General features: G+C 32.8%; 1 protein-coding gene across 1 annotated transcript in view; it reads left to right on the top strand.

Moving 5' to 3' along the window:
• Positions 1-21264, top strand: part of Dhc1 (dynein axonemal heavy chain 1) — a 60584-nt gene extending 39320 nt beyond the window's left edge. Inside the window, exons 22-48 of the mRNA XM_088266120.1 lie at positions 647-846; positions 937-1218; positions 1563-1822; positions 1971-2190; positions 2729-2928; positions 3619-4094; positions 4172-4383; positions 4459-4683; positions 4765-4937; positions 5018-5384; positions 5529-5723; positions 5830-6126; positions 6267-6385; positions 6462-6823; positions 6992-7984; positions 8069-8561; positions 9252-9894; positions 10007-10801; positions 10905-11153; positions 11246-12814; positions 12913-13081; positions 13205-13357; positions 13437-14412; positions 15071-15227; positions 16080-16232; positions 19430-19562; positions 21011-21264. Of these exons, the coding sequence (XP_088122246.1) occupies positions 647-846; positions 937-1218; positions 1563-1822; positions 1971-2190; positions 2729-2928; positions 3619-4094; positions 4172-4383; positions 4459-4683; positions 4765-4937; positions 5018-5384; positions 5529-5723; positions 5830-6126; positions 6267-6385; positions 6462-6823; positions 6992-7984; positions 8069-8561; positions 9252-9894; positions 10007-10801; positions 10905-11153; positions 11246-12814; positions 12913-13081; positions 13205-13357; positions 13437-14412; positions 15071-15227; positions 16080-16232; positions 19430-19562; positions 21011-21264 (10325 nt within the window). The remainder of the gene's footprint in view (positions 1-646; positions 847-936; positions 1219-1562; positions 1823-1970; positions 2191-2728; positions 2929-3618; positions 4095-4171; positions 4384-4458; positions 4684-4764; positions 4938-5017; positions 5385-5528; positions 5724-5829; positions 6127-6266; positions 6386-6461; positions 6824-6991; positions 7985-8068; positions 8562-9251; positions 9895-10006; positions 10802-10904; positions 11154-11245; positions 12815-12912; positions 13082-13204; positions 13358-13436; positions 14413-15070; positions 15228-16079; positions 16233-19429; positions 19563-21010) is intronic.
• The last annotated feature ends 4533 nt before the right edge of the window (positions 21265-25797 follow it).

The raw sequence follows: 25797 nt of genomic DNA on the forward strand, positions 1-25797 counted from the left end.
ACTGATCCAATTCGCTGACCTTTTCGATGGCATGAAGATGATGAATAGTTGAACAACCATATCCAAGCTTCGCTGCCAGTTCTTCAACAGTCACGATGTTTTTTTTTCCCACCAGATTCTGCAAGACATATTCAACGAACTCATTGGATTTTCAGGACAAGGCTCGTCTTTTTCTGGAACAATAGCTTACGCTTATTGTCCGACCACATTTATTGCATATATATTTATCACAGTTTGAATTGCGTTGTTGCCTTTTATAAAATAAAAATATATCATCATAAAGCATAACGTGCCAAATATGCTGCTTTGTCACATCCATCATAACTTTGCAAAAATGACCCTTTAAATCGAACTACGTTCTTCTAAACTTGCACTTAGAATGAGAAATTACCACCTGCTTTTATAAAAAGTTGATGCAGGTAGTTCTCCTACCCCCTTTGACTTAAAGTTCATGTAATTGAAAAACCGTTTTACTTATGGGATGATCCAAAACAATTTATAATACTTAAATGGGTTTTACATATAATCTCAATATTATTGTCATAAAAACATCTAATTTCAAACGATTTCCTTATCTATGATCAAAGATTTATAAAAAATATTTTTTGAAAATATCGATCTACCAAATTGAAAATGATCATTTTAGGCGGTACTCATAAAATTGGACAAGCTATGAGAAAGAAATATAAAAGAGAGATGGACTATGTTTACGCCGTTATGAATGAAATGAACAGAAAACTGGAGAGACCGATTCGAGATTTAGACGATGTAAGAATGGTAATGGACACCCTGAAGAAAATACGGGAACAGGAAGTGGATATGGAACTCAAGATAGATCCCATTGAGGTTCGTTGAATTGTAACATATTGCAATGAAAAAATATATATAAATACACAATAAATAATTATTATTATTATTTTTGTCTGTGGTCTTTAGGAGGCATTCAACATAATATCAAGGTACGAGCTTCCAGTAGACCGCGAGGATTTGGAGCAAGTAGACAGTCTGAGATATACGTGGCAACAGCTACAGGCTAGAGCCCTCAACTCCCATGTACTTTTGCTGTCCATGCAGCCACAGTTTGAGAAGGATCTAGCCAATAACTTGCAGAAGTTCCGTGATGATAACGTGGAGTACTGCCACGAATACAGATATGCCGGACCCATGCAACCAGGCCTCACTCCGAGAGAAGCTTCAGATAAGCTTATACTCTTCCAGGTACTTTTTTTTCTTTATTAATTCACTTGGTTCTTCTTCTCCATCTTAGTCCTCATTATTGAGGGCTGTGAACATTCTCCAGTTATCCCTTGACTGCGCTGCACGTAGCGCTCCAACCACCGAGGTGACTGCTGCTGCCTTAATTTAATCGGTCCATCGTGTGGGTATCTTCCTCTATCTCTCTTCCCCTCCAAGCTGTCGATCATAACCAAGCTATCCTCATTGCCACGAGACACGCGTCCAAATAACTGAAGAATTCGTCGTGTACAAACATTGGCCAGAGTCAAGCCATCCAAGTATAAGTTTACTTGGTAATATATACTAACCGAGTATTTTAATTCCAGAATCGATTCGATGGCATGTGGCGAAAACTTCAAACCTATCAAAGTGGCGAAGAACTGTTTGGTTTACCACATACCGAATATCCGGAGCTTGCTCAAATCAGGAAGGAGTTGAATCTCTTACAGAAACTATACAAGCTTTATAATGACGTCATTGACAGGGTCAGTAGTTATTACGACATTCCTTGGGGAGATGTCAACATCGAAGAGATAAATAATGAACTAATGGAATTCCAAAATAGATGTCGTAAGCTTCCAAAAGGGTAATTTATATATCTTCTTCATTTTCTTATTGAGGTCTGCTGCTTGTAGGTATTTTATCTGGTGCTATTTTCATGTGTGTATGTGTGTGTACAATTAAAGTAAAAACAAGATCTTTATGTATTTTCATGTTTTTTATTCTCTCTTCAGTTTAAAAGAGTGGCCAGCTTTCTTCGCATTGAAGAAGACGATTGATGACTTCAACGACATGTGCCCACTTTTAGAGCTGATGGCAAATAAAGCAATGAAACCACGCCATTGGCAGAGAATTATGGAAGTTACTAACTACGTGTTTGAGTTAGAAAGTGAAGGATTTTGTCTAAAAAATATTTTGGAAGCTCCTCTGCTACAGTATAAAGAAGACATAGAGGTAAACGAAATAAGTACTGTTTTTAAAAAATAATACAATTTTTTCATTGGGTGCTTCACGACTTCGAATTTAATAATATATCCCAAAATAGAATAAAATAACAAATATATAGTTTTTTCCACACAAATTTTATTTGACCAGCGACCGGGTTTCGTGGTAACCGACATCATCAGACTGGTCTTATCTAATAGATTTATATTATCCACTGACACTTCGTGATGGAATTGCATTTTTAATATATTATTAGATTAAAACCAATATTATTAGCTTTTCCACTTTTTTTTGCTATGAAAAAATGCAGATTTTTTTTTTGCATAAAAATGCAGCTATGAAAAAAAAAAGTGGAAAAACTAAAAATATTAGTTTTAATCTAATAATATATGGTCTTATCTTATCTCAAAATGCAACTTGTTTTTTTACAAAAAACAAGTTGACAGTTAAATAATACGGTAAAGATTTTGAAATACATAACTTGTGCACAAAGATATTTACAATATGTTGTACAAAAATCAAATAAATCGAAACAATTTTCTTGCAGGATATTTGTATATCAGCTATGAAAGAAAAGGATATTGAAGCTAAACTAAGACAAGTAACAAACGAATGGTCCGTGCATGAGCTGACGTTTATGACATTCAATAACAGGGGAGAACTATTGCTTAGGGGAGACACTACAGCTGAAACCATAGGGCAATTGGAAGACAGCCTCATGATTCTAGGGTCACTTTTATCCAACAGGTAAGAAAATATCGCAAATTGTAATTTTAATTAATAATTGATATTGGTTTTAAAGCAGAATGTACACGTGTGTTAAATCGGTCTTAATAATAATATTATTAGAATATAAACGTCACGGCTCGGTGTGCTGAGATGAGTGAGGAAAGAATGGTAAAACAAATTTATGAGGCTAATGTAGTTGGAAAAAGAAGAAGCAGAGGAAGACCGGGGAAAACTTGGCACAATCAGGTATATCAAATACTTAAAGGCGGTCGGGTCAGGAGTCGTAATAATCGTCGGGTATGTATGAGGAGATGCATGAATGTAGAAGAGGGGAATGTAAAAGGTATGCAAATACAGAGTGGTGTGGCGTTCGATTCTCTCTGCCTACCCCTGCGGAGAAGCGGCATGATGGTAAGTAAGTTAGTTAGTTAAACGTCACTTGGTGTTTGTTAGCCGTGCATCTTAATCCTACGTATTTCTTCTTTTCTGTATAAGAACACGGAAAAGAAGAAGAAATTAATAATAATAATTTTATTTAATTTACAAGAATAATATGAAAAATAACATATCAATAGCACCATCGTTGGTAGAAAAAAGGAACTTTTGGTTCTTATCTTAGAAGACTAGATTTGTTTACGAAAAAAATACGTGGAGTAAAAATATGTATCAACTTTATGTATCGCTTTATAATATTATATTCCCTTTCAGATACAACGCACCGTTCCGCAAACAAATTCAACAATGGGTATTTGACTTATCAAATACGAATGAAATTCTAGAGCGATGGCTCTTAGTACAAAACATGTGGGTGTACTTAGAGGCTGTATTTGTTGGTGGCGACATTGCCAAACAGTTGCCAAAAGAGGCGAAAAGATTTTCGAAAATTGACAAATCGTGGCAGAAAATAATGCAGAGGGCCCATGAAACTCCTGGAGTAGTTTCATGTTGCGTCGGAGATGATCTGCTGAAGCAACTTTTACCTCATTTACAAGAACAATTGGAGCTTTGCCAGAAATCTCTTAGTGGCTACCTGGAGAAGAAAAGGACCATGTTTCCTCGATTTTTCTTCGTGTCTGATCCGGCGTTGCTTGAAATTTTGGGCCAGGCTTCCGATTCGCACACCATACAAAATCATCTCCTTTCGATATTTGATAACACGAGATACGTCAAATTTCATGATGTCGGTTAGTATACTTAAATAAGCGAGTGTTATTTTCAATATCAACCGTGAAAATCTTAAATTTTATTTGACGCTCCACAGAATATAACAAGATGCTAGCTATAATATCCTCGGAGGGTGAGGAAATCCCTCTAGAAAGAGCAGTTAGAGCGGAAGGTTCTGTGGAAACATGGCTCATGTCACTGTTGCAGACGTCACAGATGTCACTGCATTCCATCATCAGAACGGCAAATACAAACCTCAACGATCCCAACTTTGTGATGCTGTCTTTCCTTGAAAAAATGCCGGCTCAAGTATAACTATCATCTTAGCGATATGAGTAATCATGTTGCACTGGAGAAAGTAATAAAATTATGATAATGTTTTAGATCGGACTTTTGGGAATTCAAATGATTTGGACCAGAGACGCAGAAGTTGCGTTATCGCAAGCTAGACAAGACAAAATGATTATGGCAGAAACCAACAATAAATTTTTAGAACTGCTGAATACTCTTATTGACCAAACTACTAGAGACCTTCTTAAAATAGAAAGAATCAAATTTGAAACATTAATTACAATACACGTTCATCAACGTGATATTTTTGATGCATTGGTATGTTTTGTTTCCATATTCACTTTTGATCACTCTTAAATAGTTAGTACAGATATATAATATACGGCATAATTATTTTAGGTCCGTATGAATATAAAATCATCAACAGATTTTGAATGGCTGAAACAGTGCAGATTTTATTTCAAAGAGGATGCAGATAAAACATGGATATCCGTTACAGATGTTACATTTACGTATCAAAATGAGTATCTTGGTTGTACAGATAGGCTAGTCATCACTCCTCTAACCGATAGGTAACACTCACAATGTCATAATATATTTTTTATTAAGTGAACACATGAAAGTGATATAAAATATAATGCTAATATTGCAGATGTTACATCACACTTGCACAAGCGCTGGCCATGAGCATGGGAGGAGCACCTTGTGGTCCAGCAGGAACTGGAAAAACAGAAACTGTCAAGGATATGGGAAAAACTTTAGCTAAATATGTTGTCGTATTTAATTGCTCTGACCAAATGGACTACAGGGGCTTGGGAAGGATTTACAAAGGTCTTGTGCAATCTGGAACTTGGGGGTGCTTTGATGAATTCAACCGCATCGAACTTCCAGTTCTCTCCGTGGCTGCTCAGCAAGTTGCCGTTGTCCTGTCTGCAAAGAAAGAAAAGAAGAAAACATTTTATTTTACAGATGGAGACCTCATTGAAATGTGCCAAGAGTTTGGTATATTTATAACCATGGTTAGTGGTCGTTAACATTTTTTTTAGTTTTTAACTTTTGCAATAACACAAAATGTACATACTTAAATATATAAAGTAATGCAGAAATGTAAAAAATACCTAGGCAATATACAGAAAACACCGGTAAAAACATTTTTGTTGTAGAACCCAGGATACGCTGGAAGGAAAGAACTGCCAGAGAATTTGAAAATACAGTTTCGAACAGTGTCTATGATGGTACCAGATAGACAAATTATCATTCGAGTAAAGTTAGCTAGCTGTGGTTTCCTCGAAAACATTACACTGGCTAGAAAATTTTACACTCTTTACAAACTTTGTGAAGAACAACTTACAAAACAGGCAAGATTTTTTTTTCCAAAAAGTATATTTTTAACAACGATTTATATTTTTAAATGCAAGTTCTTAAGATTATTATTCTTCTTAAGATTATTATCTTCATCAACAGGTTCACTATGACTTTGGTCTTCGAAATATCCTCTCAGTTTTAAGAACACTCGGAGCATCTAAAAGAGTAAACACGAAGGATAATGAAAGCACCATTGTTATGAGAGTACTTCGCGATATGAATCTCTCTAAGCTGATAGACGAAGATGAACCTCTCTTCATTTCACTCGTAGCAGATCTTTTCCCAAATCAGGCTCTCGAAAAAACGACTTATTCAGAATTAGAGGAAGCAATTCAACAGCAAGTAGAAGAAGCGAGTTTGATTTATCATCCTCCTTGGGTCTTAAAATTGATACAGGTATTGCATGCATTAATTGAATAAATATATAAATGATTTTAGTTTAACTTTGGGAATTAAGAGAAAATATGTTATTGAATAATATTTGATTTCTGAGAAAATATGTTTAATAACAAAAAACTCATGGGAAATTATTACAGCTTTATGAGACACAGCGCGTTCGTCACGGAATCATGACTCTTGGTCCCACAGGGGCCGGGAAAACCACTTGTATCCATACTCTCATGAAATCTCTTACTCAGATAGGAGAAGCACATAGGTGAGATATCTACGATTAATTATTCATGCTTCAATTGAGTATCAACATGTGTCCTAATGTGTAATAAAATCCCTAGGGAAATGAGAATGAACCCCAAAGCCATAACAGCTTCTCAAATGTTTGGGCGTCTCGATGTTGCGACGAATGATTGGACGGATGGCATTTTTTCGGCTCTTTGGAGGAAGACCTTACGAATAAAGAGTGGCGATAACGTGTGGTTGGTACTAGATGGACCTGTGGATAGTATATGGATAGAAAATTTGAATTCCGTCCTCGATGATAATAAAACGTTAACCCTCGCGAATGGCGATCGTTTGACCATGGCTCCAACGTGTAAAATTATATTTGAACCTCACAACATCGACAATGCTTCTCCCGCAACGGTTTCCAGGAACGGAATGGTTTATATGAGTTCTTCAGGATTAGACTGGAGTCCTGGTAAGTGTGTTGGATAGGATAATTTTATATTATAATAACGAAGAGTGTGTCGAAATATCGAAGCAATCAGTAAACAACTTTATGAATTTTAATATTTTGAACAAACGAACATTTATAGTTTTATTTATATAGATATCAGCACGTTTTACTTTTATTTTATCATTATAGTGTTGAGAGCGTGGCTGAAAAAAAGGTCTCCAAGAGAAAACGAAGTGTTCGAACACTTGTTTAATGAAACTTTTGGGAAAATTTACACTTGGTGTTATCAAAATCTAACGTTGACGATGGAAATCTTAAAATGTAATGTGATATTGCAAATGCTGAGTTTATTAGAAGGACTTATACCACCTCAGATCGAAACAAAGGATGATCAGTCAACATCGAAATCTACTTCTGGTGATTTGGACGACGATTTGGGTGATGATAAAGACAAACTCGAAGAAATCCCTTTGTTCACATGTGAACACCTGCATAAAATTTACATTTTTGCATTAACTTGGGGACTAGGAGCGTTTTTGGATAGTACTGATAGAGATCGATTCGATACATACCTCAGAGAAAACGCAGGAAAGATTTTAGATTTACCAACATCCGCTATCCACAAATCAATCACTGTCTTCGATTTCTTCGTTACTATTCAAGGCAAGTGGGAACATTGGGAGTCAATTGTCACTAATTACGTTTACCCTGACTACAGTTCCCCAGACTACTCGAGTATTCTCATTCCTATAGTTGATAATGTGCGAATAGATTACTTGATCAATGTAATTGCGAAACAAGATAAAGCGGTCTTGTTGATAGGGGAGCAAGGTACAGCCAAAACTGTTATGATGAAGTCATACATGAAGAAATCTAATCCGGAACTCTTTGTGGGAAGATCGTTTAATTTCTCTTCTGCAACAAGTCCCTACCAGTTCCAGAAAACAATCGAAAGCTATGTAGAAAAAAGAAGTGGAATGACTTTCGGCCCTCCGGCAGGCAAGAAGATGATAATATTCATCGATGACATAAATTTGCCACAGATTAATGAGTGGGGAGATCAGATAACAAACGAAATCGTAAGGCAAACTATGGATATGAAAGGATTTTATAGTTTAGAAAGACCGGGAGACTTTACGACCGTAATAGATATTCTATTCCTTGGTGCGATGGGACAACCAGGTGAGTTGACAAAATTCATTTTCATCCTCTTTCAGTCCAAGTAATCAGGATCTTAAATAAATTTGATATTTTTTACGTTTCAAGGTGGAGGCAGAAACGATATACCGTCTCGTCTCAAGAGACAATTTGCCATTTTTAATTGCCCTACTCCTAACAATATCGCGATCGATAAAATATTTAAAGTAATTGGAGAGGGTCATTACAATACAAAGAGAGGTTTTGCGATGGAAGTGAGAAGCCTTATAAAAAAGATGATTCCAATGACGCGTGACCTTTGGCTAAGGACAAGAAGTACTCTCCTTCCTACCCCCGCTAAATTTCATTACGTATTTTCTCTGAGGGATCTTTCAAGGGTCTGGCAAGGAATGGTGGGCACACTTTCCACGGTCATAGATTCGGAGAAATGTCTCATGCTACTGTGGAAGCATGAGTGCTCGCGCGTTTTCTCTGATAGATTTACACTTCCGTCGGATAAAGAATGGTTTGATAAAACACTCTTGACGGTTGTTGAAGAAACCTTGGGCCCAGATTACAAAAAAATGACTATGGGAAATCCAGTATTCGTTGATTTCATGAGGTAAATAATTTTGATTAAATGACAAATTTATAATTGAAAGTGAGACGACACAATTTTATGAGAAAAGAATATCCACTGATATGGATGTCCCAAAATATGAGCAGAATACAACGTTATAACGTTATACAAGTGTATAAAGTGATTGTTAATCTTTATTATTTTTTGACATCTAATCAAAGATGAAGGAGAATTGGAAGTCTAGGCATTTATGGGGCTGACGACCGTCATAGACTGGTTTCAGTGATCACTTTACACACGTGAAACATTCACCAATTCTACCCATTATTGACAACCACACTACTCAAATTCTTGGAAGTTCTATATATATGAACCAATTTGTTCAACCTTGTTCTTGAATCACTAGAACTTCACTGAGACATCGATTGGTGAGATGTAAAGAAGCTTTTTATTAAGCAGAAACTCTTATATTAGTTTGTTATATTAGTATGATTTTCAATCTAGCCAATGATATATCTAATTTATGATTGATATATCTGCATTTATTTTAGGACTTTCATATTCCTTTTTCATAAGACTGCTTCATCTGAATGTGTAATACATCTTAATAATCCTCCGGGGATTAACAAATGAAAGTTAGGATATAATAAAATATTGTAAATAAAATATAAATAAATAAATAAGTACTAATAAAATACAATAATATTAATTCTGTGTATTTCCTTTAAACAGGGATGCTCCAGAGCCCACTGGAGAAGAAGGAGAAGATGCAGATATGGAATTACCTAAAGTATATGAGCCGGTGTTCAATCACAATGAACTACGCGAACGTCTGGATATGTTTTTGGCACAGTTTAATGAAATGGTTCGCGGAGCCGGAATGGACTTAGTGTTTTTCCCAGATGCAATGTTACATATTGTGAAAATATCTAGGGTTATAAGAAACCCACGAGGAAATGTAATGCTTGTGGGTGTGGGAGGGTCTGGAAAACAATCTCTCACAAAACTTTCTTCTTTCATAGCTGGTTATAAGACCTTTCAAATAACCCTCACCAGATCTTATAACGTGGCAAATTTCTTGGAAGATTTAAAGCTTCTGTATCGTTCATGCGGAGTTCAAGGAAAAGGGACTACATTTATATTTACTGATCTCGATATAAAGGAAGAAGGATTCTTAGAGTATTTGAATAACATTTTGTCATCTGGAGTTATATCAAACCTCTTTACTAAAGATGAACAGCTTGAAATAATATCCGAGTTGACTCCTATTATGAAACGTGAAAATCAGAAAAGGACACTTACTAATGAAATTATCATGGATTACTTTATGACTAGAACCTGTCAAAACTTACATGTGGTATTTTGTTTCTCACCGGTAAGTTTTTTTTTAAACACATTACTATAACTCACATTATTTTAGCCACTACATTAAGTTCAAATCCTTTAACCTTTTTATTGAATTAATTTATGATTCTGATGGATTTTAGGTTGGAGAATCGTTTAGAAATAGAGCGATGCGTTTTCCAGCTTTAATCTCTGGATGTACCATTGATTGGTTCCAACCATGGCCCAAAGATGCTCTGATATCTGTTGCCAGTCATTTTTTGACCGATTTTGAAATCGCTTGCACACCCGAAGTCAAAACTGAACTACAAACAGCACTTGGGTCGATTCAAGATATTGTTTCGGAAACTTCTGCTGAATACTTTCAAAGATTCCGTCGTGCCACTCACGTTACTCCTAAATCGTATCTTAATTTTATAGGCGGTTACAAAAATATTTATCAAATGAAACAACTAGAGTTAGGCGAAGGGGCCCTCCGAATGGATACAGGCTTAGAAAAACTAGCCGAAGCCTCTCTATCGGTTGGGATTCTTAAGAAAGATTTGGCTGTTATGGAACAAGAACTAGCACATGCATCTCAAAAAGCTGAATTTGTCCTAGTAGAAGTAACTGAAAAAGCTAAACAAGCAGAAATAGTTAAAAATCAAGTTCAAAAGGTAAAAGAAAAGGCAGAAATTCTTGTAGCTTACATTGCGGAAGAAAAAGCACTTGCCGAAGAAAAATTGGAAGCTGCAAAGCCCGCGTTAGAGGAAGCTGAAGCTGCTCTTAATACCATAAAACCAGCCCACATCGCGACTGTGAGGAAATTAGGTCGTCCTCCTCATTTAATTATGCGTATTATGGATTGTGTATTAATATTATTTCAACGAAAGTTGCACGCGGTTATTGGAGATACTGCTGCTCCTTGTCCAAAACCATCATGGGCGGAATCGCTTAAGGTTTGTCATAATAAATAACAGAAAATTATACACGTAGAATAATATTATAATACAGAGTGCCCTTTTGTACAAAATTGTAACATTGTAACTTGCAACATTTTAGATGATGTCAAGCACAACTTTTCTGCTACAATTACAAAACTATCCGAAAGACATTATTAATAATGAGATGGTAGAACACCTTTTACCGTATTTTGAGATGGAAGACTACAATATGGATACGGCTAAGAGAGTTTGTGGCGATGTCGCTGGATTATTATCATGGACCAAAGCCATGGCATTCTTTCATAGTGTGAACAGAGAAGTTCTTCCTCTTAAAGCTAACTTAACATTACAAGAAGCTAGACTGAAGGTTGTTTATTATATTCCGATTTATATATATTACAAAGATTATTTGGTGCACCTACAATCTATCCCTATTTAATGAATCATGTACTTTTTTAGATTGCTATGGATGATTTGGCTGGTGCTGAGAGACAATTAGAAGAAAGAGAAATGGCTCTTCGAGCAGTAAAGGAACAATATGATTCAGCTGTATCGGAAAAACAACGATTAACAGATGCAGCTAATTGTTGTTTGAGAAAAATGAATGCCGCTACTGCTCTTATTAACGGTTTAGGTGGGGAAAAGATTCGTTGGACGTTACAAAGTAAAGAATTTAAAGAACAACTAGGTAGACTCGTTGGGGATGTTGTACTAGCAACTGGATTCCTTTCGTATTGTGGCCCATATAATCAACAATTTAGGCAAAACCTAGTGAACAGTTGGATGGATATCCTAACTACTAGGAATATACCATTCACTGCAAATCTGAGTATCATTAATATGCTCGTGGAAAGTTCGACGATATCAGAATGGACATTGTTTGGTCTTCCTAACGATGATCTATCAGTTCAAAATGCATTGATTGTTACAAAATCTAGTTCATATCCTCTTTTAGTTGATCCTCAAACTCAAGGCAAAATGTGGATAAAAAACAAGGAAACCGCAAATGAACTGCAAATAACTTCACTTAATCATAAATATTTTAGAACACACTTAGAAGACAGCCTATCTTTAGGTCGACCATTACTAATAGAAGACGTAGATATCGATCTCGATCCTGTGATTGACAATGTATTAGAGAAGAATTTTATAAAATCGGGTTCGATTGAAAAAGTCGTTGTGGGAGATAAGGAATGTGACGTTATGCCCGGATTTATGCTGTATATCACAACCAAACTTCCAAATCCCGCATATTCTCCAGAAATAAGTGCTAAAACTTCTATTATTGACTTCACTGTCACAATGCAAGGCTTGGAAGATCAGCTACTTGGTAGAGTTATTCTAATGGAAAAGGCTGATTTGGAAGCAGAACGTGTTGCCCTTTTTGAATCAGTAATGAAAAATCAACGAAGTATGAAAGAGCTTGAGAGCAATCTCCTTTGCAGGTTAACATCTTCAGAAGGATCATTAGTTGATGATGAGGCTCTTATTCACGTTTTGCAAATTACTAAAACCACATCTGAAGAAGTCAATGAGAAACTTAAAGTGGCCGAAATAACGGAAAAGAAAATCATGATAGCTCGGGAAGAATTTAGAGCAGTGGCAGCAAGGGGATCTATTTTATATTTCCTTATAGTTGAAATGAGTAATGTCAACACTATGTACCAAAACTCATTGAAACAATTTTTAACTATTTTTGATAATTCGATAACAAAATCTACCAAGAGTAATGTAACGGAAGAGAGAATTGATATTATTCTAAGATATTTAACTAAGGAGGTTTGGACATTTACTTTAAGAAGTTTATACGAAAGACATAAGGCATTGTTTACTTTAATGTTAGCAATGAAAATTGACTGTCATAAAGGAATTATTTCTCACGATGAGTTTATGGCATTTATCAAAGGTGGCGCTTCTTTGGACTTGAATGCTGTTACTCCTAAGCCGTTCAAATGGATTCTTGACATAACTTGGTTGAATTTAGTAGAAATAAATAAGCTAGATACATTTGTTGATGTTTTGACCAGGGTATGTATTGTTGTAACTATTATATTTATAATTAGATATGGTATTATATTTATAATTAGATACGATATTACAAAATATATAATTCAATTTATTTAAAGATTGAAAGCAACGAAAAAGAATGGCGCGTGTGGTACGAAAAGGAAAAACCAGAAGAAGAGGATATACCTAGCGGATATCAAAAGTCTTTAGATGTATTTAGAAGACTCCTTTTAGTCAGATCATGGAGTCCTGATAGGACATTATCGCAAGCTAGAAAATATGTGGCAGGTGACAAACTTTTTTCTATAAAATATATTAATAATGCCGTCTTAAAAGTTTTGTCTTCATTTTAGACCGTTCATAACACAGGATAAAATACTCTCATATAAATATTAAAAATAAAAATTTCAGAATCTCTAGGCAAAGAGTATGGCGAAGGCTGTATTTTGGATTTAGAGGTAACTTGGAGTGAATCTGAATCCAGAACTCCTCTTATATGTATTCTATCTATAGGATCTGATCCTTCGGCTCAGATAGCATCTTTAGCAAAGGCAAAGGAAATACGTAAGTGACAAACTTATAAACGATCGCTTAATTGACTTTATTACAGAAATATTATGAAATACCATAAATTCAATTTTAGCGCTGAAGTCTGTGTCTATGGGACAAGGTCAAGAGATAGTGGCGAGAGAAATGATTGCGGACTCCATGAATCATGGAGGCTGGGTATTACTTCAAAATATTCACCTGTCTCTTCCATTTTCAACTGAAGCGATGGACGTTTTAGTAGAGACTGAACAGGTTGACGCTTCCTTCCGATTGTGGATGACAACTGAAGTTCATAGCGAGTTTCCTATCGGGTTATTGCAGATGGCGATCAAGTTCACAAACGAACCGCCACAAGGTATAAAAGCTAGCATGAGAAGAACCTACCAAAATATTACCCAGGACATGCTAGATTATTCTGCTCAAAACCAATGGCCCCCTTTATTGTACGCTGTATCATTCTTACATACAGTTTTGCAAGAGAGAAGGAAATTTGGACCTCTAGGCTGGAATGTTCCTTACGAATTCAACCAAGCTGACTTGGCAGCCAGCGTCCAATTTGTCCAAAATCACCTCGATGAGATGGATTCTAAGAAAGGCATATCTTGGCCAACAGTTTGTTACATGCTCGGTGAGGTCCAATATGGTGGAAGAGTGACGGACGATTTTGATAAAAGGCTTCTTACTACGTTCACCAATGTGTGGTTCAGCGATGTACTGCTCAAGCCCGAGTTCGAGTTTTATACGGGTTACAAAGTACCTTCAACAAGAAACCTCCAAGGCTACATAGATTACATCAACATTCTTCCTCTAACAGATACCCCAGAAGTATTTGGGCTTCACAGCAACGCTGACATAACTTACCAAATCAACACGGCGAAAGGAATTTTGGATACCATATTAAGTGTGCAGCCAAAGGAAGGAGGAAGTCAAGGGGGTGAAACGAGAGAGAGCATTGTTTACCGGTTAGCGGAAGATATGTTAGAAAAACTACCAAAGCAGTATGTTGCTCATGAAGTGAAAGAATCACTACAAAGAATGGGGGCTTTTCTACCCATGAACATTTTCTTGAGGTAAAAAATATCAGTACTTAAATAAAATGTATCATCAAATTAACTAATATTTACTGACCCATGTTAAATATTAGTAACATTGTTTTTATTTATAGTATTCATTTTTGTTGCTGTGGCTTAGTCTGATTAAATGAAAAATAATGGAAAGAGAAACCATACATCCAATAATAACGTTTTTTTAGATAAAAACATTGCGTATTTGAATGCAATGTTGTGCTAAAATTTCGAAGCAATCGGTGTTTTGAACAAACTAACATTTACATTTTGATATATGGATGTTATTGCGTAATTATGGCAACGAAAACAATTAAATACTTAATTACACCTAGAGTTACACCTACAGTTATTGGCAAAGTAGTTTTACGTCAGTAATTCAAGTTTTTTTAATAAAAAATAAATTCAGATGTTTTTTTTTTTATAAATATTACATATTGGGTACATAAAATAAAACTATATTTTAGACTTACATAGATACGAGCTAGAATTTCCACTGCAAATATTAATTTACTTAGTGTAATATATTTTCCGTACAGTGCAATTTGCAATAAATTGGAGTAGTAAAACAATGACGTTTAATGTTCTGAAAAGGCCTTATGCTTGCTTGACCAGATATTTTTTGCATATTAGAATTTCAATCGTACATATTTTCTGCTTTTAGGCAAGAAATCGATAGAATACAAAGAGTTAACTTGACTGTCTATTCAACTCTATGTGATCTCAAACTCGCTATTGACGGCACAATTGTGATGAGCCAAGGACTAAGGGAATCACTAGATGCCATGTACGATGCTAGAATTCCAGAAAAATGGCAAAAGGTTCATAATTTTTTTAACTATTACATTTACCAACTTATCATGTCAATATTTGGGTAGTGTAGGTTATACAACGCAGTTATAGAGACGTTATTGCACACATGACGATAAAGACATTGATAAAGTTGAAAGCGATAGAAATAAAATAACAATGGAAAAAGATATACATGAATTTGTTGTTTCATTATATAAAATGGAGTTCCACTAAAAAATATCAGAATAAATCTAAAAAAAAAATATATAAGCACAGGACTGATACTGCTTAAGTCAATTTGATACAGTGCCCTATACGAGAATATTATTAAATATAGATAAGGTCATATTTTTTTTATTAAATATAGATAAGGTCTTTGCCAATAAGGTGGTATGGACATGTGGAGCGAATGGATAACGAGAGAATGACTAAGAAAATATATGTGGCGAATGTGAGAGGGAAAACAGAACGTGGACGACCGAAAAAGACTTGGCACAATCAGATCAATCAGAACCTAAAATCTGGCGGTGTCAAAAGTCTGCGTAATCGGAGGGCATGTATGACTAAATGTATGGATGTGAAGGAGGCGAGGAGTGTATGTCAGGACAGAAGAGTGTGCCGTTCCACCCTCTCTGCCTACTCCTGCGGGGAAACGGCGTGATGGTAGTAGTATTTGTAGTAGTAGGTCATAAGAAGGAATTTGACTAGTACAAATAAATACAAAACCATTCAACATACAAACTTTAACTCTTCACCTTAATTTAATATCTAAGAATAATGGAAGCATAAAGGTTTACAAAAATATTAAACATATTTTAAAAAAAATTAATAATTATTTTTTACCAAATGTTATGTTAAATAAATTTGTGCTGTTTTTAAAGGTGTCTTGGGAATCGGCCACTTTAGGTTTTTGGTACACAGAGCTCTTAGAGAGAGATCACCAGTTCAGGACTTGGATCATTAACGGGCGACCGAATGTGTTTTGGATGACTGGTTTCTTCAATCCACAGGGATTCCTAACAGCCATGAGACAGGTTTGGTTTCACCCTTATTACTTTATCTATGAACTCTTTAGGTGAACAACCTTCGGACAATTTAAGTGGTCCCTTGATGAGGGGTTGGCCAATTGCGGATCTATCCATAGACATTTGCGACGTAACTTCACCCTTTGTCCCATTTATGTTTTGAACATTGAAAGCATTAACTTTGTGGATCATATTGATATATTATTTTGAGAATTAAAAAGACTTTGTGTTTTGATCCAGTCACATTTTTATTAACCAACTAGTTTCGGAAACAACCTGTTGCCCTCTTCAGGGTTTAATTTATGACTTGGTCTTAAATTAAAATTAGTCATTAATTAAACCCTGAAGAGGGCAACAGGTTGTTGCCGAAACTAGTTGGTTAGTAAAAATGTGATTGGATCAAAACACAAAATCTTTTTATTTCTCAAAATAATATACGATACATTTAGTAAATTAGCTTACAATGAAAACAATATTTGAAGCACTCGCTTTGTAATTTACCATTTTAAATGGTAAATACTAGTTATCATGATACCAGTCATCTTTGCAATTACTATTTATATTATCTTTAAAACAATTAATAGCAATTAACCATTAATAAATGCTTAATTACTTAATTTATCAAAAAGTTTATTCTTACAAATTCATCTGTAACTATTAACCTTCACCCTTAAGATACTAAATAAGAATACTTGATTTGTCCTTCTTCAATATAGAGATCACTTTTTCTCTTAATTTCTTCTTTGAATTTATTAACATCTTTTTGCGAAATGTAATTGACAATCAATATCTGATTAACAGATCTTTTTATCACAAATTCAATTCAATACTAGTTTTTGTTCCATCCTCAGAAGGAACAATCAGTGCTTAAGTTTTTGTGGAATTTACAAGTTTATTTTCATTGTTATTTACTTTGGATATTTCTTCATGGATACGTGAAATAAGAGTTTGATGTTTTTCTAACATAATTATTTAAGAGGTAATGTGAAGTTCAATTGACTTGAGTGAATTACCATTGATATTATCTTGTCTTTAAGAGCATACTTTGCCAGCGATAATTTATTGATGATATTTCCCAAACCCTTAAAACAATCAAACATATTCTCCTTTATTTCTTTTTTAAATGTTCCCTTCTGAATTCAGCTATTGTGTGGCAGTTTTAATAAGTTCTTCAGCCTTATCTAGTTCGCTTGTATTTCTCACAGTAAGAGATTTGACCCTGTTTTCAGATTTGATTGTCATGTTTGAATAAGATATTTTCCCTTGCGAGTGCGAAGTTACGAATTTGTTATCGATTAAAAGAACGTTTAAATGTCCAATCACAAATATAAAAAAATACATATTTCACTGATAAATATACGTTTACCAAGTATTTATTGACAAATTTTCAAATATTACCCAATAACACAAAAATTGTTTTTGGTAATTAAATCAAGTCATTTAATGTTTTCAATGGACATTTTTTTACAATAAAATGTGGACTTTTACTCAGCTTACGGATATATGTATTGATTGTACTGTTTTCGTTCAGAAAATACGAGTATATTAACTTTTATGCGAAATATTTACGTGACCTTTAGCTATTGTTAAAATAATTATATCTCTAAAACCAGTTAGACTATATGGGTAAAAAAGAAGCATTACAAATATCAATGATTTTAAATAATTTTTTCCACATTTTGAATGCGTCTGACCTGGAATCGAACTGCAACTAAAGCGCATTACCTTATATTGAGGAGTATCCTCCCATCTAAGGGGGAAATGTAATTGGATATCGCATTTTAATTAACGTGCAGAGGAAATCGTTTAAGGGAAACAAGTAATCTGTTTACCCATAAGGAATTTCTGGTCCTGACATAATATGAGACTTCTTTACAATTCACTTTTGCAAACCAACCCCCTTGGTTTACTAATGGACTTATTCAGATGGAAATACAGTTTCTTTATAAAGCGTCCTTTTTGCATTATCTTGTTTTCCAAAAGCTTTCAGCTTTACTTTTTAGCTTAAGAAATTTGAGAAGTTTTAATTTTCCAAAAATTATAAGTTCTTCGGAAATTGAGTACTTTTGAAATATGGATCATTTCCGTAACAAGAAGTTTTGGGCTGAAAATCTTGTTTAATTTACATAAATTAACAAGATTTTTTTTCACTTATTTGATCCAAGCATTTGATTAAGCATATGGAGTCCACAAGCTGCCTCCAGGCTCTTCTGCTGGCTATCAGCTCTTTTACAAGCAGACGAGAGCTTACTTCGAATTGGAATATTAGTTTCTTGGGCAGCGGGAACTTTATGCCATGTAATATAGTCTAGTTTAAGTAAGATAATATTTATTATCACTTGATTATATTTTCAATAATCATTTTGAAGTTGTTGTTGTTTGCTTGAAAGTGAATTGGAATAACAACAAAAAGGAGTTATTTTACCCGTTAACAAGATACATATTTACAACATTTTGAGTGTGTCCAAATACTTGTTCACAAAATCTGGATTATCTCCAATTACAGGAGTTATTTTCATATTATTTTTAATATAAGAGTTTCTGCTTAATAAAAAGCTTCTTTATATCTCAACAATAGAAGTCTCTAGTGAAGTTTTAGTGATTCGTGAACAAGGTTTCTAAATTGGTTCATATATATAGAACTTCCAAGAATTTGAGTAGTGTGGTTGTCAATAATGGGTAGAATTGGTGAATGTTACACGTGTGTAAAGTGATCACTCAAACCAGCCTATGACGGTCGTAAGCCCCGTAAATGCCCAGACTTCCATATTCTTCTTCATCTTTGATGAGATTTCAAAAAATAATAAGATACATATATATATATATATATATATATATATATATATATATATATATATATATATATATATATATATATATATATATATATATATATATATATATATATATATATATATATATATATATATATATATATATATATATATATATATATACATATATATATATATATATATATATATATATATATATATATATATATATATATATATATATATATATATATATATATATATATATATATATATATATATATATATATATATATATATATATATATATATATATATATATATATATATATATATATATATATATTTATATACATATATATATATATATATATATATATATATATATATATATATATATATATATATATATATATATATTCAATATTTTAGGAGGTAACAAGGGCTCACAAAGGATGGGCTTTGGATTCGGTTGTTCTGCAAAATCTCATAACAAAACATAACAAGGAAGATTTACACGAAGGCCCACCGGAGGGTGTCTACGTTGCTGGACTCTTTCTTGAAGGTAACAATTAAATAGTTAAACCTTATGTAATAATTCAGACTCTTTCCTCAAAAACTTTACGTTATGGTTCATGGTTGAAAAAATAAGACGCAATCTCACAAACCGTTACACTTAACAATTAGTTTTCCTAATCTAGTTTTTAAGTTTTCCTAATCTATTTCCTAATCAGCTCTATCTCTTTTTCTTACATTAATTTACAAAATGCAAGATTTAAGTATAAGATGAGTGCTTGGAATAAGTGCAGGAATTATAATATCTTAATTGTATTTTTAAGGAATTTTAAACTGTCCACCTTCGTAGTGTAATGGTCAGCACTCTCGGCTACCGTTCTAGAGGTCCCGGGTTCGATTCCCACCGAGCGGAGGGCTGATCACATTTCCTTCATGTTTTAACGATCAAGATAACACTGCGTTTGTATGACTTAGTGTCCTATGCACCATTGGGGTACAGATAAGGGTTTGGAGAAGATGAAGAAGTATATGATGCAATACCCCATATGCCATTAGGGTGCGGATAAGGGTTTGAATGAATGAAAAGTATATACATATAGATATTCTAAGAAGTGTAAATGTAGGGAATATAATGAATAGTGCTTTGAAACGATGATTGAAAATAAAAATATCTCATACTGGCAATTCCACTACTGATGTATGGAAGCTAAATATGAATTTTGTTAAAGAAGTATGGAAGCAAAGTTCTTAGGGTGGTGGCTGACCGGAGCCATTTCGAGGATTCGTATAGTCAGTACAGCGAGCCGTGCGCTCCATCCATAGTTTCGGATGCTCGCTGATGCTCGCCGCGAGAAACGTTGCTACGTTACGTTACTACGAAATGCTCCGGTCAGTCACCACCCTTAGACGAATATACAGAAAATCGATAATTGACTTAATAAAAATTAATGTCATGGTTGAGTTAGAGATAATTGAAAAGATAAAGAAAGGATTTTCAAGGTGGATTGGAAATGTTGAGGGCGTGTATGACGAATGAATGACTAAGAAAGCATGTTTGGCAAAAATTATGGAGAGAACATAACGAGGACGGCCATAAAAGACTTGTCACGACCAAATCAATCAGAATCTGAGATATGACTGTATAAAATGTATACGTAATACAGTAGTATGATTAGATGTATGAATTCAGAGAAAGCTAGGAAGCTGTTGGTTAAGTCAGGACAGACGAGTGCGTTGATCCATTCTCTCTGCCTACCTCTGTTGAGAAATGGCGTAATGGTAGTAGTTGTATTATTGATTTCAAAATATTATCAGTAGGTTCAGATATAAGTGAGCTTTGCAATCAATTTTAGACTGAACAAATTTTAATATTTAGAGGGCCATTTTTCTGTAACTAAATGAATACTTACCAAAGGTTGGGATTATACGAGGCCCGTAGAATGTATTGATTTAAGCTATTAGAGCCTACAATTCGATTAATGTGAATTTTATTTAAAGGAGCTTCTTTGGATCGTCGTTGTGGCAAGCTGATTGAATCGAAACCAAAAGTTCTATACGAACAGATGCCAGTAATATATATTTACGCTATCAACACTACTGCGGGAAAAGATCCCAAGCTTTACGAATGCCCGATCTATAGGAAGCCGCAACGGACTGACCAGAAATATGTTGGATCCATTGACTTTGAAACAGATCAAAATCCCAGGCATTGGGCACTACGAGGAGTCGCCCTACTGTGTGACATCAAATAAACTTTAATTATTTTATTTTATTATATAGTTGCAAAATATTGAAATTTTAAAATTCGTACATTTGTAATTTGATGTTATATTTATCATTAACGTTAAAGTAATTATTAAAACATGAAGATAGCTCAAAATGGATAAGCATTTTATTACCTTTCATTCCATTAATATAGTACGGTTCAAAGCATATTCACTAATCTTAAAACAATATTTGAAGACTCCACACAGTAAAAAATCAGTGACAATCATCACATTCTCTAGTAAAATACCGTCGCCTAGACCAAGGATGGCGATCGAGCGATCCGCGAGTTATGCAGTAATCCACCTGAGAAATTACCTAACACTCTTGAACATTTAGAAATTACTGTTTTTATTTAAAGCTTTCATTTAATAAAAAATAAAAAGACGCCATCAAATCAATATACAAAAATATTTTGTTGTAAAGTTATAAATTATAACATAATGTACCTAATATTTACACATTTCTCTCGGTAAGAGTACTTATATCAACAGCAATCAATCCTATGAAAATAGGGAATATAAATTATTACGGCGCCATATTTCTGACAGCTCGACTCATGACCTCATGAGGGCCGGGAAAGGGTGTACGCGGGGGTCGTTGGCATAGCGACGCGACCCTTACGAGACTTCCGCCATTCAGCATACATACATATATTTGCTATGGTACTAGGAAGTGACCTGTTGAACAAACCGAGGCTGATTTGAAATTGCGAGTTTTTCTTTTACCGATACATCCACCGTTATGAAATATTAATAATTTTACATTCAAATACAAAACTTAGCAGATTAAATAAGTTATTTTTAAATATATTGACGTGTTTGTATAGGTATAAAAAATCTTCTTTTAAAAACCTTCTTAGTTTACAGATAGTATAATTTCTCGAAGAATTGATTTGACAATATTTTATAAGAATATTTAAATATATATGTATATATATATATATATATATATATATATATATATATATATATATATATATATATATATATATATTTATATATATATATATATATATATATATATATATATATATATATATATATATATATATATATATATTAAAATAAGTACGAGTGTTTCGATGTACTTTGCGTTTTAATTGGGGATGAATTTGACAGATTAACAATATTCTGGTAATAAATATTGAGTAAGATGATGATTTTCGTCTTTCTAATTAATCTCTTAATAATTGTACGAGAGAAATAGAGATTTTACATAACAAATTGGTCCATGTTTTGGTCCTCGTACAATTATTTTGTCTAAGTTATAACCAATACCAATTGATTATTAAATATGTATTGTTTGATTGTATTCATGACCTGTTATACGAGCTGCGACTGCACCTAGTGAAAGATCACTGTTTTTTTTTTCTCTGAACTACTTAATAGTACCACCTCTCATGGTCAGACGAATATATAGCATTTACCCCGAAGTTTTACAACACAACATATTCGAGTTTAAGGTCGATTCTTCGTGTATAAGTTCCTTTACTGAATCTGGCTCAAGGCTCTTCTGAAGAGAAAATATTGTCTCGCTGATCAATGCATCATCCTCCGTAATGCCTGTTTTATATTCACTTCTATGACGACAAAAGCTTCGTCTTAAGAAAATGAGGCCTTGCGGCATTGCGCAACAACGCGTTTGTATTGTACTCGCTTGATGTGATTGACTTAGAGCCGTGCACTACAGAACTGAACCGTGTACAAGTGTAGAACGAAAACTAATTAACTTCGAAGGTAATCTCTTAACGGCCGACGCAACATTTGTTTACTACGAAGAGGAGTAATCATTCGTCGATGGATCGGCAAACCGATGTAACCCTTGTCTTTTGTATTGTTTTTAGGGATTAACCTAATAAATTTATTATGAACTACACAAATCTACTGTAATTTTTAATAAACATATAAAGTGAAATGCTTTAAATCCTTGTTCATAATAGGCATTTACTAATTTATATACTCTTTATTCCAGCTTTTAAAAACCCTTGTTTAGATTAACAATATAAATATATTTTTCCTAAGTAATATAAACATACATATTTTGTCCCCTTCTGTAGTGTAGTTCTTAGGTCAGCATGTTCGGCTACCGTACTACAGAGATCCTGGGTTCGATTCCCAGAGGGGGGTCAAATAAACAAAAGTGATTTTTTCACTCCAATATTTAATTCATATTACCTTTCCTTCATGTGTTAACGGTCAAGATTATACTGCGTTTATATGATGCAGTGCCCTTTGCACCTGCGGGTGTGGATTAGGGTTTGATATATATATTTATATATATATATATATATATATATATATATATATATATATATATATATATATATATATGTATAAATATATATTTATATATTTATATATATATATATATATATATATATATATATATATATATATATATATATATATATATATATATATATATATATATATATATATAAATATATATATATATATATATATATATATGTATATATATATATATATATATATATATATATATGTATATATATATATGTGTGTGTGTATATATATATATATATATATATAGATTATGCTGCGTTTATATGATGCAGTGCCCTTTGCACCTGCGGGTGTGGATTAGGGTTTGATATTTATATATATATATATATATATATATATATATATATATATATATATATATATATATATATATAAAAATATACATACCAACCATATACCAACAATTGTTTCAAATTTAGGACCACGCCCCGGTTAACAGGAACTGCATTTTATTTGGGTGGGAACAATATTCGCTTAATTGGACAGTGAATTAGATATGAAATTAAACACTGTAATCTGCAGCGTCAATGTGGCGGCATTAGCTAGCATTAGTAAGTGCAACCACTAGACATGTTATGATGAAAATGTAGAATATGAGAATGCAATTGTTGATGTCGTTAAATCGAAACTTTTAAATTTTGATGCTGATGGCAGATCAAATTTAAAAATCTTTTTTTGGCAGTTACACTATTTTGATTTTATTCCGCTGCTAATCGTAACAGGTGAGTTCACGATTAATATAACTCCATAATGGATATATAATTTTCGATCAGTGTCTAGGTCACTTTGCGAATAATGTACTTTTTTTTGTAAATGTATTCCGAGTGTGCTATTTATATCACGCGTCCTTTCTAACCTTGCTCGAAAGTAAGTCCTTAAGCAGCAAACATTTGAACGCAATAATGTCGGGCCTTCTCGATTTTAAGCGTGGGTAGTTACTAATAAGCTCCAAGTCGTAAACAAGATTTTATTGATCGGACGTATACCAACTTTGTGTACTTAGGGAAGGAAAAATACGTTACGCCCTCGCAATTTCTAATTTCGGCTACGACAAAACATGTTTTTCGCTAAATATGAATACATTAGACAAAGTATAAAAGGTATGATGATTGGTGATTTATTCTTCTTCTCCGTCTAAGTCCTCATTATTGAGGGAAGCAGTGACTCCTCTCCAGTTATCCCTAGACTGCTCTGCACGTGGCGCACCAACCACCGAGGTGCCTGCTGCTGCCTTAACTTTATCGGTCCATAGTGTGGGGATCTTCCTCTTCCTATCTTCTCCTCCAGGCTACCCATCACAACCAGTTGTTCCAGGCTATCCTCATTTGGCAGTTACATTTTTATTCTGATAGCAATAAATATAAATATATATATATATATATATATATATATATATATATATATATATATATATATATATATATATATATATACATATGTTTATATATATAAATATATATATATATATATATATATATATATATATATATATATATATATATATATATATATATATATATATATATATATATATATATATATATATATATATATATATATATATATATATATATATATATATATATATATATATATATATATATATATATATATATATATACATATGTTTATATATATAAATATATATATATATATATATATATATATATATATATATATATATATATATATATAAATATATATATATATATATATATATATATATATATATATATATATATATATAAATATATATATATATATATATATATATATATATATATATAAATATATATATTTATATATATATATGTATATATATATATAAATATATATATATATATATATATATATATATAAATATATATATATATATATATATATATATATATATATATATATATATATATATATATATATATATATATATATATATATATATATATATATATATATATATATATATACATATATATATATATATATATATATATGTATATATATGTATATATATATACATATATATATATATATATATATATATATATATATATATATATATTATATGAATATATATATATATATATATATATATATATATATATATATATATATATATATATAAAAATATGTAAATATTTAAGAAATATGTATTTTTCTTTTTTCTCCTTTCAACCAGACTAAGATTCAGCAACGCGTGGCTAGGTACGGCCG

The sequence above is a fragment of the Brachycentrus maculatus genome, unplaced genomic scaffold (assembly GCF_059751285.1).
Source record: "Brachycentrus maculatus isolate JH-2025_06_01 unplaced genomic scaffold, ASM5975128v1 h1tg000261l, whole genome shotgun sequence".
NCBI lineage: Eukaryota > Metazoa > Arthropoda > Insecta > Trichoptera > Brachycentridae > Brachycentrus > Brachycentrus maculatus.